Source organism: Aedes aegypti, chromosome 1 (assembly GCF_002204515.2).
Source record: "Aedes aegypti strain LVP_AGWG chromosome 1, AaegL5.0 Primary Assembly, whole genome shotgun sequence".
NCBI lineage: Eukaryota > Metazoa > Arthropoda > Insecta > Diptera > Culicidae > Aedes > Aedes aegypti.
Window position 1 is genome coordinate 278,728,376 of NC_035107.1, and position 13,182 is coordinate 278,741,557.

Below are 13,182 nucleotides of genomic sequence, written 5' to 3' on the forward strand. Positions count from 1 at the left end.
TAAACATCGTAGTGGAAATATTCCGAAAAATACAGAAGATATTGACAATCTGATGGAAGGGGATGACGTGTGGTACAAGAACCACAACCCCCACAATCAAGTTAGATGGATTAAGGCAACTTTTATTAAAAAGTATTCTCGCAATACGTTTCAGATATGCATTGGAAGCGTGGTCACCATGGCACACAGGACGCAGATACGACCATGTAAGCCGTCTGCAACGTGGCAAAGGCCGAACGTTTGGATTACGAGAGCGCAGTCAAGTAAGGAAACCTCGATGGCGCCCCCTGCTGACTACCCGCCAGCCGGCGATGAACTACCCTCCAGTAACGATCCGCCTATTGGCGAAGAAAATCAGCAGCAGGCTCCGAGGGGACGCAACAAGAGAAGACGCCTGGAATCAGGTTCCAACCAGATAGAGCCCCGGAGATCCAAACGGACGAAGAAAGTTAATCGCAGTGACGATTTTTACTATAACTGAATTTTGCGAGCTTGATAAAAAAAGTTTTCGATCACCCAAATTTGAATTCGTGATTATGATATTATTGTAATGAATTGTTTCACGTTCTGATAAGTTTAAACTATGTAAAAGGGGGAGAATTGATGTATTTTTCCAACGCACCCCTAGTGCGTTCTAATGTCAGTTGACGGTCGTCCCTCCGACGATCGTATACGAACGAATCGAAGTAGCCGAAGGGCTCTGATCATTAGTAAATAAACAAGACAGCTTCAGTCTTATCTGAACTACCAGCCTAACCAGATCGCTTTTACTTCATCAGTCTCTTAAGGACATATAGGAAGGAATCCCTGTCATGGCAGTGAAAATGGCTTCCTCACATATACAAACACATTTCTGGAAGTCCACATTATTTCTCAAAATATTTCACTCACCTACACTAAGTTCACACCCAAATTGCTAACGAGACATCAGAAGACTATTACCTTACGATTTCCGAAGTTTTAACACTACTAGCTGGTGGAAATTTCAAAAACCGTGCTAGTTTTCAACACGGACGTTTAACTTTGCTACATTTTTTACACTTATCCGCCTGCGAACGGTGAACACTTTTCGCCAAACTTTACCACTTTCGCTAAACGTAGAACCTCCAACACAGTTTACTTTCACTACTTGTTAATAAAAGAACGATCACTGGTTGATTTCTGATAAAAACAACTTAAAACTTCACCAAACCGTGCTAAAAACAATCACTTGTTCACAGCATTTCGCTTTTTTTATTTTTCTAATTTTACGCCTGCTGCTCGCTTGCAGGGCTGTCAGATACGTTGATGGTTACGTACGACATCAAGCAATCTGATTTAGTCGAAGGGGAAAAGACTCAAATTGAAGTAGCGATTACTGGCAACAACGTCTTATCAATTATAATTTCACTATTACCACCAAATAGGAGAATATTTTTTGAGTACCACTACTTTTATATAGTTATTAGTGGATTCAAAGGAGTTTCACCTTAATACAAGTTCGCTTTTCCTCCGCCAGTCTCGGGAATTGTAAAAAAATATGTTGGAAGCACAAGACCATCTAGTATTTTATTTACGATACTGCTAGTAGTTGGTGGGATTTGAGGGAATATCGACAAAAATTAAAGCCTGAAATGCAGTAAGCGTGAACCTGGTTTGCTTTTCAAATGACTACAACAAAAGACACAATGACACTTACAAAATTAAAAAAAAATTAACGGTAATAAAAAATGGGCGCTGGCTAGTGTGGTGTGCTATTTTAATACCATTGGATACAAATGGAATGCATTGGATACAAATAGAAAGCGTTGTGTTTGGATGGGCATCTAATTCTTCCGAAAGAGGTGCACTTTGCGAAAAAGGACCACGTGCTTATTGAGCTGAAATCGAATTCAGGTTAACTTCTGCGTCCTGCGTTGTCTGGTACTCGTTCTCTCACGAAAATCTTGGATGCAAATTTTAAAACGTCGTTTCTATCTAGCCGTCTACAGGCACACGTCTTACAAAAATGGCAAAAAAATAAAATAAAGCATTGGAATGGCTAAACACGTTGTGTAACTTATCAGTCAAATGATTCTGATATTATGTGATCAATTTGACTATAATTTTGTATTTTGAAATCAGCTGATTCATACATTCTGAGGGATTCAACTGTTTGGGTGAGTGTATTCGATTTTAGTTTACAGCCTTCTTAAGAGAAAAATAACCATCATCGTTTTCCAAATTTTCAAATTCAGTTTTTTTTTGCTCAAAATTTAAGCAATGCTCATGAACATCTCTCATTGCATTGCATTTGCTGTCTGAGAAGCAGTGATAGATTTGAACGAAAAAACTGGTTTTTAGTTTTTAATGAATGAACATATAGGGTCCCTGAGGCCACAGTCTTATTCCCAGAAAGTATTTTTTTTGACCAAAGAATTATTTCCCTGATAATTTTTAGGTTCACGTTTTGGATAATTACTGCATATTGGTTAACTATTTTATAACCCTATAAAAGGATACATCTTACTTTTAAATATGGGTTGAATAATCAAATTTTGAAAGTAAGAAAACGATCCACAAATAAATGAATTGGATTTGGAAACAAAACTTGACCGATTGGTCACTCGCTGGTGGCGACTAACCGATTAAGTTTTCAGCTTAACCGGATGTGTGGTTATTCAGATTTGTGCTCTCGAAAGTTGGAAGTTTGGCTTCGATTCATCTTCACCTCTCAAGCTTGTCTTGTATAATATTTGAACAGTAAGTGGAATGTTTTAGAGATGTACCGAATATTCGGGCCGAATTAAATCGATTATTTTTATTTTTCGGTCTGCCGAATAATGAAAATCCTATTCGGCCAAATAAACGGAATAGTGACCGGATAATAACAAAATAAACTAAATTATAATTTAAAAATGTGAGAATTTCTTAGTTCTATAACATTATGGCGACTACGGTGCTCAATACACAAGCCATTATTCACAAATCTACCTTTCATTCATCTTTTTTTTTCGTGCTTTAGTCTTAGAAATACAAATACAACATAAATTCGGGGGAGATCCCCCAGTACCGGATGCACCCAATACCGGACAAAGTCGGAACATTTACAAATCATTGTCCAATCAAGATGGTGTATTAGAAGAAAAGAAAGCTATCACGAAAAGTAATGTTTGCGTAGAATAACACATCTTTACATGCCTTTTTGAAAAAGTAGAGAAATGTTAGATCCTAATTAGTATCTATTTTGAATATGGCAAAATAGTTTGGATCAAGCATGATCGAATATAATCATAATTCTCGCATAACTTGAGATCTCATCCTAAAAGCCATTGGTAACCGAGTGTGTAGCTTGTTACTCAACGTAATTCAACCATGCATCGATGTAGCGAAGATCCTCTTCTATCTTCTAATGGTGTTAGTTTTCTTAAGATCTATTAATTTGCTTAGAATCAAGGAGCTACACACTCGGTTACCAATGGCTTTTAGGGCGAGATCTCAAGTTATGCAAGAATTTGAAGGTATGAGTGTATGTTGTATCATATTCATAAAAATAGACCGATTCATTATTTTCTTCCGGAATTTTTGCTTAAAATAGTTGAGGAAAAAAGTAACTTTAGTAGGGCTCATTCATTTATTCAACGCTAAAATTGGCTATTTTGGACACCCATCCACCCCCTTGTAACGCTTTTTGTATGAATATTATTCAGTTTTTATATGGGCCGTAACATCGTTTGGACACCCACCCACCCCCTCCAGCGTTATGAAATTTGTGAATGAGCCTTGGATCCACCCCTTGGAATGAGCCCAGTAGGAATATCTTTTTAAAAAGAGATTATAGTGACTTGCTTCGAAAAAGTGACTCGCTACCAACCCTGTCAGACATTCAATATTAAATATTTTCAGCCTTTTGTTGTGTTAGCTTTTTATAATGGAGCCCGGGTTTCAGCTTTTCGTGTTTCAACATTATGTCGGAGTCCCCATTTTTCCCCTCCGCCACCCTCTTACCAATCGTATTGATCGTGATCACGATCGGTTCCGAGGCAATCTTCGTCCACGGCACCCGAATGGCCAGCTCGTGGATGTGCCCGGACAGGAACTGGAACGGCAACGACAGCTCCTCCTCCAGCACGTCCAGCTTCAGGTCCAGATTCTGGAACACCACTTCCCCGCCCCATAGCGACACCTGCGAATCTTCCGGCCGGATGTTCTTCACGTACTTCTCCACATAGCTCAGGATGATGGGCGTGATGTAGGACTCGATTTTGAACATTCTGTTTCCGAAAATGAGGCCACTCTTGGTGCTCAAATCAAAAACATAACGGGACTTTTGGCTGCTGCTCCGTGCGAATTTTGACGCACTTTCGAAACACTAAAACTTTGCTCGCACAATCACCGATAAAATACACTGCACAAACGATGACTAAATCCCACTGGCAGATTTTGCTTCTAGCTTGAAGCATCCGATAAAAATTGTTGATAACACCACAGGTAATTTTTTTTTCGTTCCACGGAGGCAGTCTTCCTTCACTTCCTTCAGTTGCGTTTTCTTCTTTGTTTGAGTGTTGTTGCTATCGGTCGCATGATGTTTTCGTCGTTTTCGCGTTCTTTATGTGGGTGAAGAGTGGGCGGGGTGGGTTGTTTTGTAACGAAACGGCGGAGAAACGTCACGAAACGGGAACAAAACAAACACGGGGTTTGGTTCGCCGGTAGTCGAAATTCGGTTGGTCGAATGGGATTTCTTATTGGATTTTGGCTGCATGCACACTATGTAGATGTGGCTGCGTTCTGTATAGAAATTGGGTGACACACTGGGAATTTGTTTGCGGAAAACATAATGACCGTGGAAAAACAAATTGCTGTACAACACAGTTATACAGTCAACTCTCTGTCTCGATTATGCAGTATCTCGATATCGCGTTAGGTTTTCATGGTTACCTCGATAATCCCTTGGATCGCATTTGCACTGGTTTTGTGTTCTTAAACTCTATACCTCTCTAACTCGATGTAGGGTTACCAGACGTACTCTTTTAAGAGTACATGTACTCTTTTTTGCCTTAAAAATGTATACTATTCTTTTTTGCTAAACAGGCTCACGTGTACTCTTTTTCAGATGATTGAGAATTTCTTACAAATCAAATAATCTGTTGAAGAAACCAAATTACCCTCTTACGCATGATATAAAAGTGATCCGACGATTATCGACAAAGACTGGCTGAATCGAAATATAGTACCAAACCTCAATAATGATTAGACTGCATTTATGTGTTCAAGTTGAAAAAAGGTTATCAACTACAGTAAACTCTCCCTTACCTGATGTTCTGTATCTCGATATTCCCTTCAGTCTAGCATACTTTAATCCCTCTGTAAATCGGTACCTCTCTAACTCGATACTATCTTTGAAAGTTTCCTATGCAAGTTAACTTTTCTAACTCGATATTTTCATGAAAAGTTACAAATATCGTCCAAATGGGAATAAATTTCCTTACTATTATGTTGATAGTTAGATAACGACTTGCTACTCACTCGAGGGTGATAATTTTCAATTTTTGAAGACCGTCTAAATAAATTTGTATTCAGATTTGTCTCATCAAACATCAAAATAAAAGAGTCAAACTATTGTAAAAAAAAACAATAACTCGGTATTGGGTAAGGGTTATCAAGTCTCTAGCAAAACTTAAATTAAAGACATTAAGATTTTTTTCAGAGGTAATTCTTCTGGATTTTTTTTTCAGAGGTCGTTCTTCTGAATTCCTTCATAAACAAATATTGCTTCGAAAGAAAATTTTTGCTTAATACTAAAAAAAAGTTTTTTAAACAAACGTTAGACGAAAGACACTATTATAAAGTTGAATGGCTTTTTGTATAATATGTGTTGATAAACACAATAAAACCCCATCAGTCGATGATCCTTGTTTCTATATCAAATCATACTTTAAACAAAATTCCATGTTTACTATGATGGTCTCTTCAAACAACTTTCCAAAGCATTTATGTTCTACAGTAATGTCCCGATTTTGTCAGCCCCATGCTGCATTTATGGTTGATAAAACCGGGAAAGAGCTAAAATCGGGAAAAATTTTTTGACGATTTTCAAGTTTTATTTTAAGGACTTAGTTTTATGATTTTGTTTATATAAACATTGTTTTTTTACTTCCATTTTCCGTGTACCGTAATCCAAGGTAACATTGATCAGTTTCTTGGATAACACTGCGGAACACGATTTTATCTCAAGCAACAAAATACCACTATTTACTTAATTAAGGGCTGCTGAATCCATTGTCAATTTAAGAAATATCATATCACGTCTAGTTTTTGAGATATCGGCTGTTGAAAATGGTAAATGTGACTATTTCAGCCAACTTGCATGCAAGTTTTTCAGCTTGTATGGCAATTTATTTGCTTAACTTGCCTCAGAACTCAAACTTCATGTGTATATCAATAGTTATCAACAAAGTTCATAATACTTCCGATGCTCAAAAGTTAGTTTTTGTTGGTAGTATTGTATGTTGCCATATAAGAGAATCGAAGAATTTCATATGGAGACTGCAAGCATGTTGAAAAAATCGATTTAACCTCAATTTGCATATGCAATTTCAATCAAATTATATCTGAAATGAAAGTTAAAGTCCTATTTTGCATGCTTGGTAGATAAGATCATAATATCTTTTGATAAATCATTGTTTAAATTTTATGTGAACATCAATAAAAACTGTGTTTTACACAACTTTAGCGACCTGTAGCTAAAAATTGTGACGTGCTGGAACATTTCTGAGATCGGCATCAGATTCAGCAACTCCAAATCATCTAGAACCACATAATTTGATTCTTGAGACACACAAAAATGCCATTTTTGTTACGCTGTGTAATTATTAAAAATTTAAAATTTTAAAATTTCGGCCTTTGGATTATTGTATAGACGTGGCCAAGGTCATCATTGACGTTATGCACTCAATATTGCCAGTATAGACTTATTTACTTTGATTAAAATAAAAAAAAAAAATAGGCTGACAAAATCGGGAAAAAAGGATGCTAAAATCGGGGGTAGACAAAATCGGGTCAAAAAGGGTGCTGAAATCGGGGGTAGATAAAATCGGGGGTAGACAAAATCGGGTCATTACTGTATTACTCGATATTTCCGTGAGTCGATTGTCCCTTTAGATATCGACTCATGAAGGTTTGACTGTTATCTATTTGCTCAAGGTGAATGTCCAGTATTAGTAAGCATGCAAGTTCCAGTAATAGAAAATAAAATTAATGTTAAATTTCAAGAAATCTGTCATGAAATGTTGAAAATAGTGTTTCCCGAAAATAAAGATAACTTGGATTGAAATGTAGGATAAGTATCTGTCATTATGAATCTGACAATTTTTCACATCATTTAGGAAAGCCTTTGAAGCCGGTCTTCTGATAAAACAAGTACATTAAATAATCAAACATAAGTAGGAAGCGCATTTTCAATATTCCAGCATAGGCTAAGTGTACTCTTTAGTACTCTTTTACATAATTGAAAAAATATACTCTTTCCAATTAGAGCAAATATGGTAACCCTTCGATGGTCTTTTCAATATCGAGTAGACTAGATCGTGGCTTCAACTGTTCAATTATAATCTTATAGGAGTTACGATAAAACAATATTTGAAGGAAAAGAGGAATCTCATAAGCAATTCCTGAACAAATCCTACTGAAATTTCCGGATGATTCCCCAAAAAAAACTGTTGAAGGTATCTCGAAATGTAGTTTTAAAAGGATTTTAGGCGGAATCCCTGGTGTATTTTTTTTAATGTATGCACGAATCTCTGGATGAGCTACTGGGGTAATGTCTGGAAGAATACCTACAGTCATCTCTGAAAGACATTCAGAAGTGGTTCCTGAGAGAATCCCTTGTTTTATAAAGAAAGAAACCTCTAAAGAATTTCTGGACGTATCCAGAGGAATTATAAAAAAAATCCTGACATAATCCTGGGATGAAGGCCTGGGAAAATCCAAGGAGATACACCAGGAGTAAATTATGGAGGAATCATGGCAGAAATCCTTGAAAAATCTCTGGAGGAAATTCTGGGGTAATGTGTAGGAATCCCCAGAAAAAAATCATGAAGAAATCTTAGGGGAAAATCTTGGAGGAATCACTGGAGAAATTCGTGAAGGTAAACAAGGAGAAATATAAGGATGAACTCCTGAAAGAATTGCTGGAGAAATTTCTGGAAGACTTCAAGAAGAAATACTCTGATAGAATTCTTGACGTTATTTTTGGAGAAACCCGTAGTGGAATTTCGGAGAAATCCTTGGACGAATTTCTAGAGAATTTCTCGAAGGATCCCTGAAGGAATTTTAGGAGCAATCCCTAGAAGTATTACTGGAAAAAATATGAAGGAATCATAGGAGGTAGAAGCTTAATGAATTTCTGACAGAATTCTCTGGCAGAACCTCTGAAAGAAGAATCTGATGAATTACTACCTGCAGAAATCTTTGAATGAAATAACAGAAGAAATACCTGGATGAATCCGTTTAAAAAATTCTGGCGAAATTTAAGAAAAGATATATAAAGCAGTTTTTAAAAGTTTTTCGGGAAAAAACCCTGGAAGAATCCTTTTTCTTCTCTCAGTTTGATGGCTCAGACCTTTTGATCCATTAAGTGGTAGAATCCTTCGGTGATTCAATACAAGATTACCTGGAAAAATGTCTTGCAGAATGCATGCAATCATTTCTGGACAGATTTCATGAGGAAGTACTGGAAAAAATTTGGATGAAGGAATTACATGCGGCTTTGCTGTATAAATTTTTGAAGGAATATCTATGGTATTGCTAAAAACATATCTGGTAGAATTCTTGAAGGAGTCCTTGATGCAATTTCCAGCAATGCCTGAATAAATTTCCGGAGGTAATTTTCAAGCCTCAAGCCCAGTTTTTCGGATGTTTAGCTGGCAAAAACCCATTTTTCAAACTTAGTTTTGTTATGGGTGGCGTGAAAAATGTTAGCGCCGGTCATTAAAAAAAAAACGCTCATAGACCGTCGCAGTTACTTCAGATTATAAAGTTTGGTGTCTTCTGCGCAATCATTGTCAGGACCATTAGAAATAATAGCGCAAAAGACACTTAAACGATTCGTAGTTACTGCGACGATCTACAAGCATTTCTAGAAGTTTTCAAGATTGTAGTTGCAATAAATAATCGCGCAATGCACGTAAGTTGAAAAACCAAGTCAAATATTAATCTACAATATGAGATATATCTAGAACTTATCTATAGTTAAGAAAACAAACGAGAAATAAAAAAATATTTTTCCATGTTTGGACGCAAAATAACTACACTTGCGCTTAATAATTGCTCACCAAAATTTTTGCTTCAAAACCAGCTTTACCAAAACCCGAAGTTTTGTTTGATTTTTCGACCTTGACGCTTGCTCCTGCGGGGGCGGGCGATGAGGGCAGGATCGTTAATAGGGTAACAGTCGTATTTTGGACCCCCTAAGGAAGTGATTTTAGTTTTTTGTCCCAATTAATTAATTGCACAGCGTAACCAAGTCAAAGAACATGTCAAAATGTAGAGAAAAACTTACTCTACGAGATAAAAATGCCCATACGGTCATGTAGGATTAGAAAAACGTCGAATATAATCAAATTGTGAAACACTGTTTTTCATTATATTGGACACACCAATACATTTTGGACCCTCAAAGTATATATTTTGGACCTCCGGCATTTTTTATTGTTTGACGATAAAGTCCACGACACTGGTTGTATAATATACTTGGCCATAGTCTAATCAATCGATTAACAATGGAAAACCGAAGAAATTCTACGCCTTTAGTTCAGAAATTTGAAAAAAGTTTTTGTTTACATTTGTAAAATTTCTGACGGCTTCGATTTCTGTGTGTAACGTGTTGTAACGGTTGCATGGATTGACCGAATAAATTAAATTAATTTCAGATAAAATAAACACATTTTCTATGTACAAATGGTTGATGCTAGTGCGGAATAGTTATATCTTTCCAAATGGCATGCGAATTGAGTTGGTCTTTCGATTTAGACTGGTAAATTTGCAGGAAAATGCCCCAGGGGGTCCAAAACATATGGGGGTCCAAAATATATTGGTTACCCTAGTGTTTGATCTATTGATCGCGTCGCTTGATCTTGCGTGGGCGAGTGATGAACACTTGGTCGGCGTATTTCTGACTAAAATATGTACCATGGATTTCGATTTGTCAAATAATATCTATGTGTTATACTAACATATTGAATTATGAAGTATCGTAATAGTCATTACGCTATTGAAATCATCTGTTGCGTAATGAATATTAACCCGTATATGCCTGAGTGAAAGCAAAAATTTTAAAACCCTCACCGCTTAGCGAATTCTTAATGGATTCCAATGATTTTTTGTCAGTTTACTGGCACACATATCTAGTTTCTAGAAGAGGACAGAGGAACGCGGTAATATTCATGTTGCCGGAGGATCACTGGGTCAGGTCGGGTGAGAAGGGTACTGTGCGTTTGTAGGAGGTAGGCAAATTTCAAGTCAAAGATAATTTTCAGAATCGGCTATAATGTGGCCACTACATGACGGAATTTTAAGAAAATTGCATTAGTGTAAACCTTTTGAGAAACGATTGAATTGGATAACTATGAATTTTGTATTTGACTAATCCTATAAATGACCATTTTCGGGTCCCGGGACGCCTTAAACTTACGATAAAGTGGCCAATTTGTATCTAAACATCTGTGCCAAGCTTATGGGAATACATTTTAGTGCACAATTATGTTTGATTTCTACTTTTTGAGAATTGAAACAAATCTATAGCCGGTTCTTCTGGTCATTACATCCGAATAGACACATCCAGTATATTTTAAACGGTGCAAAACTCTTAATTTATAATATTGAATATCAGATCTTAATGACTTATGCAAATTAAAATGATTGTCATTGCAAATAAATAAAGGTAACTTGGCATGTCCCAAAAAATAGCCCTTTTTTACCCGACTTGACCCAGTGACCCACCGGAATAACTTCGGCCACATGAACATTTCCGGGTTCCTCTGGCTACTCTAGAAACTAGACCTGTGGGCCAGTAAACTGACAAAATATCATTTGAATCCGTTAAAAATTCGCTGAGCGGTGAGGGTTTCAGTATTTTTGCTTTCACTCAGGCCTATACGGGTTAAGCAAGGTTTTTCCATTACGTAACTGTTGTGACCTGCTTTACGAATGATTACAAAACAATTTTCAGAAAATGAAAAATAATGGTGAATGCATTCCGATGCGGTATCTTACACCCTCTAGTAGTCTTCTATGAAATTGTAAAACATGTTGTACGCAACTCATTACAGAACTCATCGTAATTATCCAACTCGACGAGCCTCGTTGGTGTGTGAATCGACTCGTACTGTGAAAATCGTCATCTGCAACTTGTTGCGTAAGCTACTATTATGCTTTATCTGGACTGTTTTTTTTCTGTTCGGAACACAAACCACTGCGACCTATATTTGATCTATTGTAGTATATCCCGTGTCCTTTGTTTAGTGCATGTCGTGTTACTTTATCACTATTGAGAAGTGATAGAGTGAAGTGGGGCAAAAGTTCGAGTGGGGTAAGAGTTTCTTTTTAAGATTTCTAGCTCAATTCAAAACAAATCTTATAAATGTCATTGTGGTTCGAATGCTATTGAAGTAAGAGACTTTCAATCCAAATATCATAAAAATTGATTGAGATTTGGAAAAGTTATGGCTATTTGTTGTTTTTCGACGTGAATATTGTAATTTTTGGTCAAACTTTCGTTGCATGGAACCAATTGAAGATAAAATCTTTTTTAATATTTTATGTAAGGGCGTTTCTAGGCCTATCATAAGGTTGCTTTGAAGTGTATTAGATTTTGCATAAATGCTTGAAAACAATTTTTGGCCCATAGTGGGGCAAAAGTTCGAATCAGCGGGGCAAAAGTTCGACCCATGTATAAAATCACGGAAAAAAATTCAAATTGCCTAAAATCCACATATTATCTTCAAATTCATCGAAATTTGCCTGATCATGTGAAAACTGTCATCAAAATTTTACATTTCCACTTAGTTTTGCGAAAAACTGCCATTTTTGAGTATATTACAATTAACCCGGTTTTGGGCAATTTTTTGATGAAATTTTAGTGTGTATTTTTCGGCAAACTTAAGTTTACGGCTGGTGTAAAGTATGTCTGTAATAAAAGAATCGATATTTTGTGTTTTAGCCAGCGAACTTTTGCCCCACACTAGATTCGAACTCTTGCCCCACCGGTGGGGCAAAAGTTCGAATAAGACAATAAATTTTGAAACTGTTATAACTAAAAATGGGTAAATATTTGGACACAAGTTTGTTCAGCAAAATTATAGCCAATATGTTGAAGGTTCACTGTATGGTATTTGTTTTGTTTTAACTGCTATTGTTTTCCTGGAAACTTTGATTATACCACTAAGGTCGAACTTTTGCCCCACCTTACTCTAAAGTATTCGGTTTTCTTACAGTTGTAATTCCTAACTTGATCGCAGGAAAGGATTCTAATTGAAAGGTGTGGAGCTCGGAATCGTTGTTGGCAAGCGGGAGCCCCACGAAGAACCTTTCATTCCATTCTGACGTCACAATAGGAGTGAGGCGCCAAAGTTGTGCCATGCCTACTAGATCGTTTGATTTCCGATCCGATGCTGCATTCTCGCAGTTGTTTCAACAGGCTTTTGATTGTCAGCCATCATAACAGGGTTGGAAGGCAAGATCTATGACAATGTTCATTCAGTACCACATATCCTCCCTTTTCTCAGGAAAAAAATTAAGTGATGAGTTTTCACACCGTTTTCGTCATCACGAAAGCTTCTAGGAATTCAGGCAATATCTTCTACATCGCTAAGAACTTCACTGATGTATACTGCTTCATATCTCTACTGTTCACTTGTACATCTTCTTCTTCTTCTTCTTGGCATTAACGTCCTCACTAGGACAGAGCCTGCTTCTCAGCTTAGTGTTCTTATGAGCACTTCCACGGTTATTAACTGAGAGCTTACTATGCCTTGGACTTGCTGAATAGCAGCGCGTTTACCGCTACGGCTATCTGGACCCCACTTGTACATGCGACTTTGAAATATTTTTCCGCTGTAGGATACCCACACAAACAGAACGGCGTTGAAATTATTGATCGGTTGAATGTCATTCGATTCATTAGAAACTGCAAACTAATTATATGCAACGACATTTCTAAGACGAACT

At 36.9% G+C, this 13,182-nt stretch overlaps 1 protein-coding gene across 1 annotated transcript in view; it reads right to left on the minus strand.

Moving 5' to 3' along the window:
- LOC5573435 (vacuolar protein sorting-associated protein 13B) overlaps positions 1 to 4,538 on the minus strand; it is a 66,280-nt gene extending 61,742 nt beyond the window's left edge. Inside the window, exon 1 of the mRNA XM_021837917.1 lies at positions 3,967 to 4,538. Within this exon, the coding sequence (XP_021693609.1) occupies positions 3,967 to 4,231 (265 nt within the window). The 5' untranslated portion in view covers positions 4,232 to 4,538. The remainder of the gene's footprint in view (positions 1 to 3,966) is intronic.
- Between the last annotated feature and the right edge of the window lie 8,644 nt (positions 4,539 to 13,182).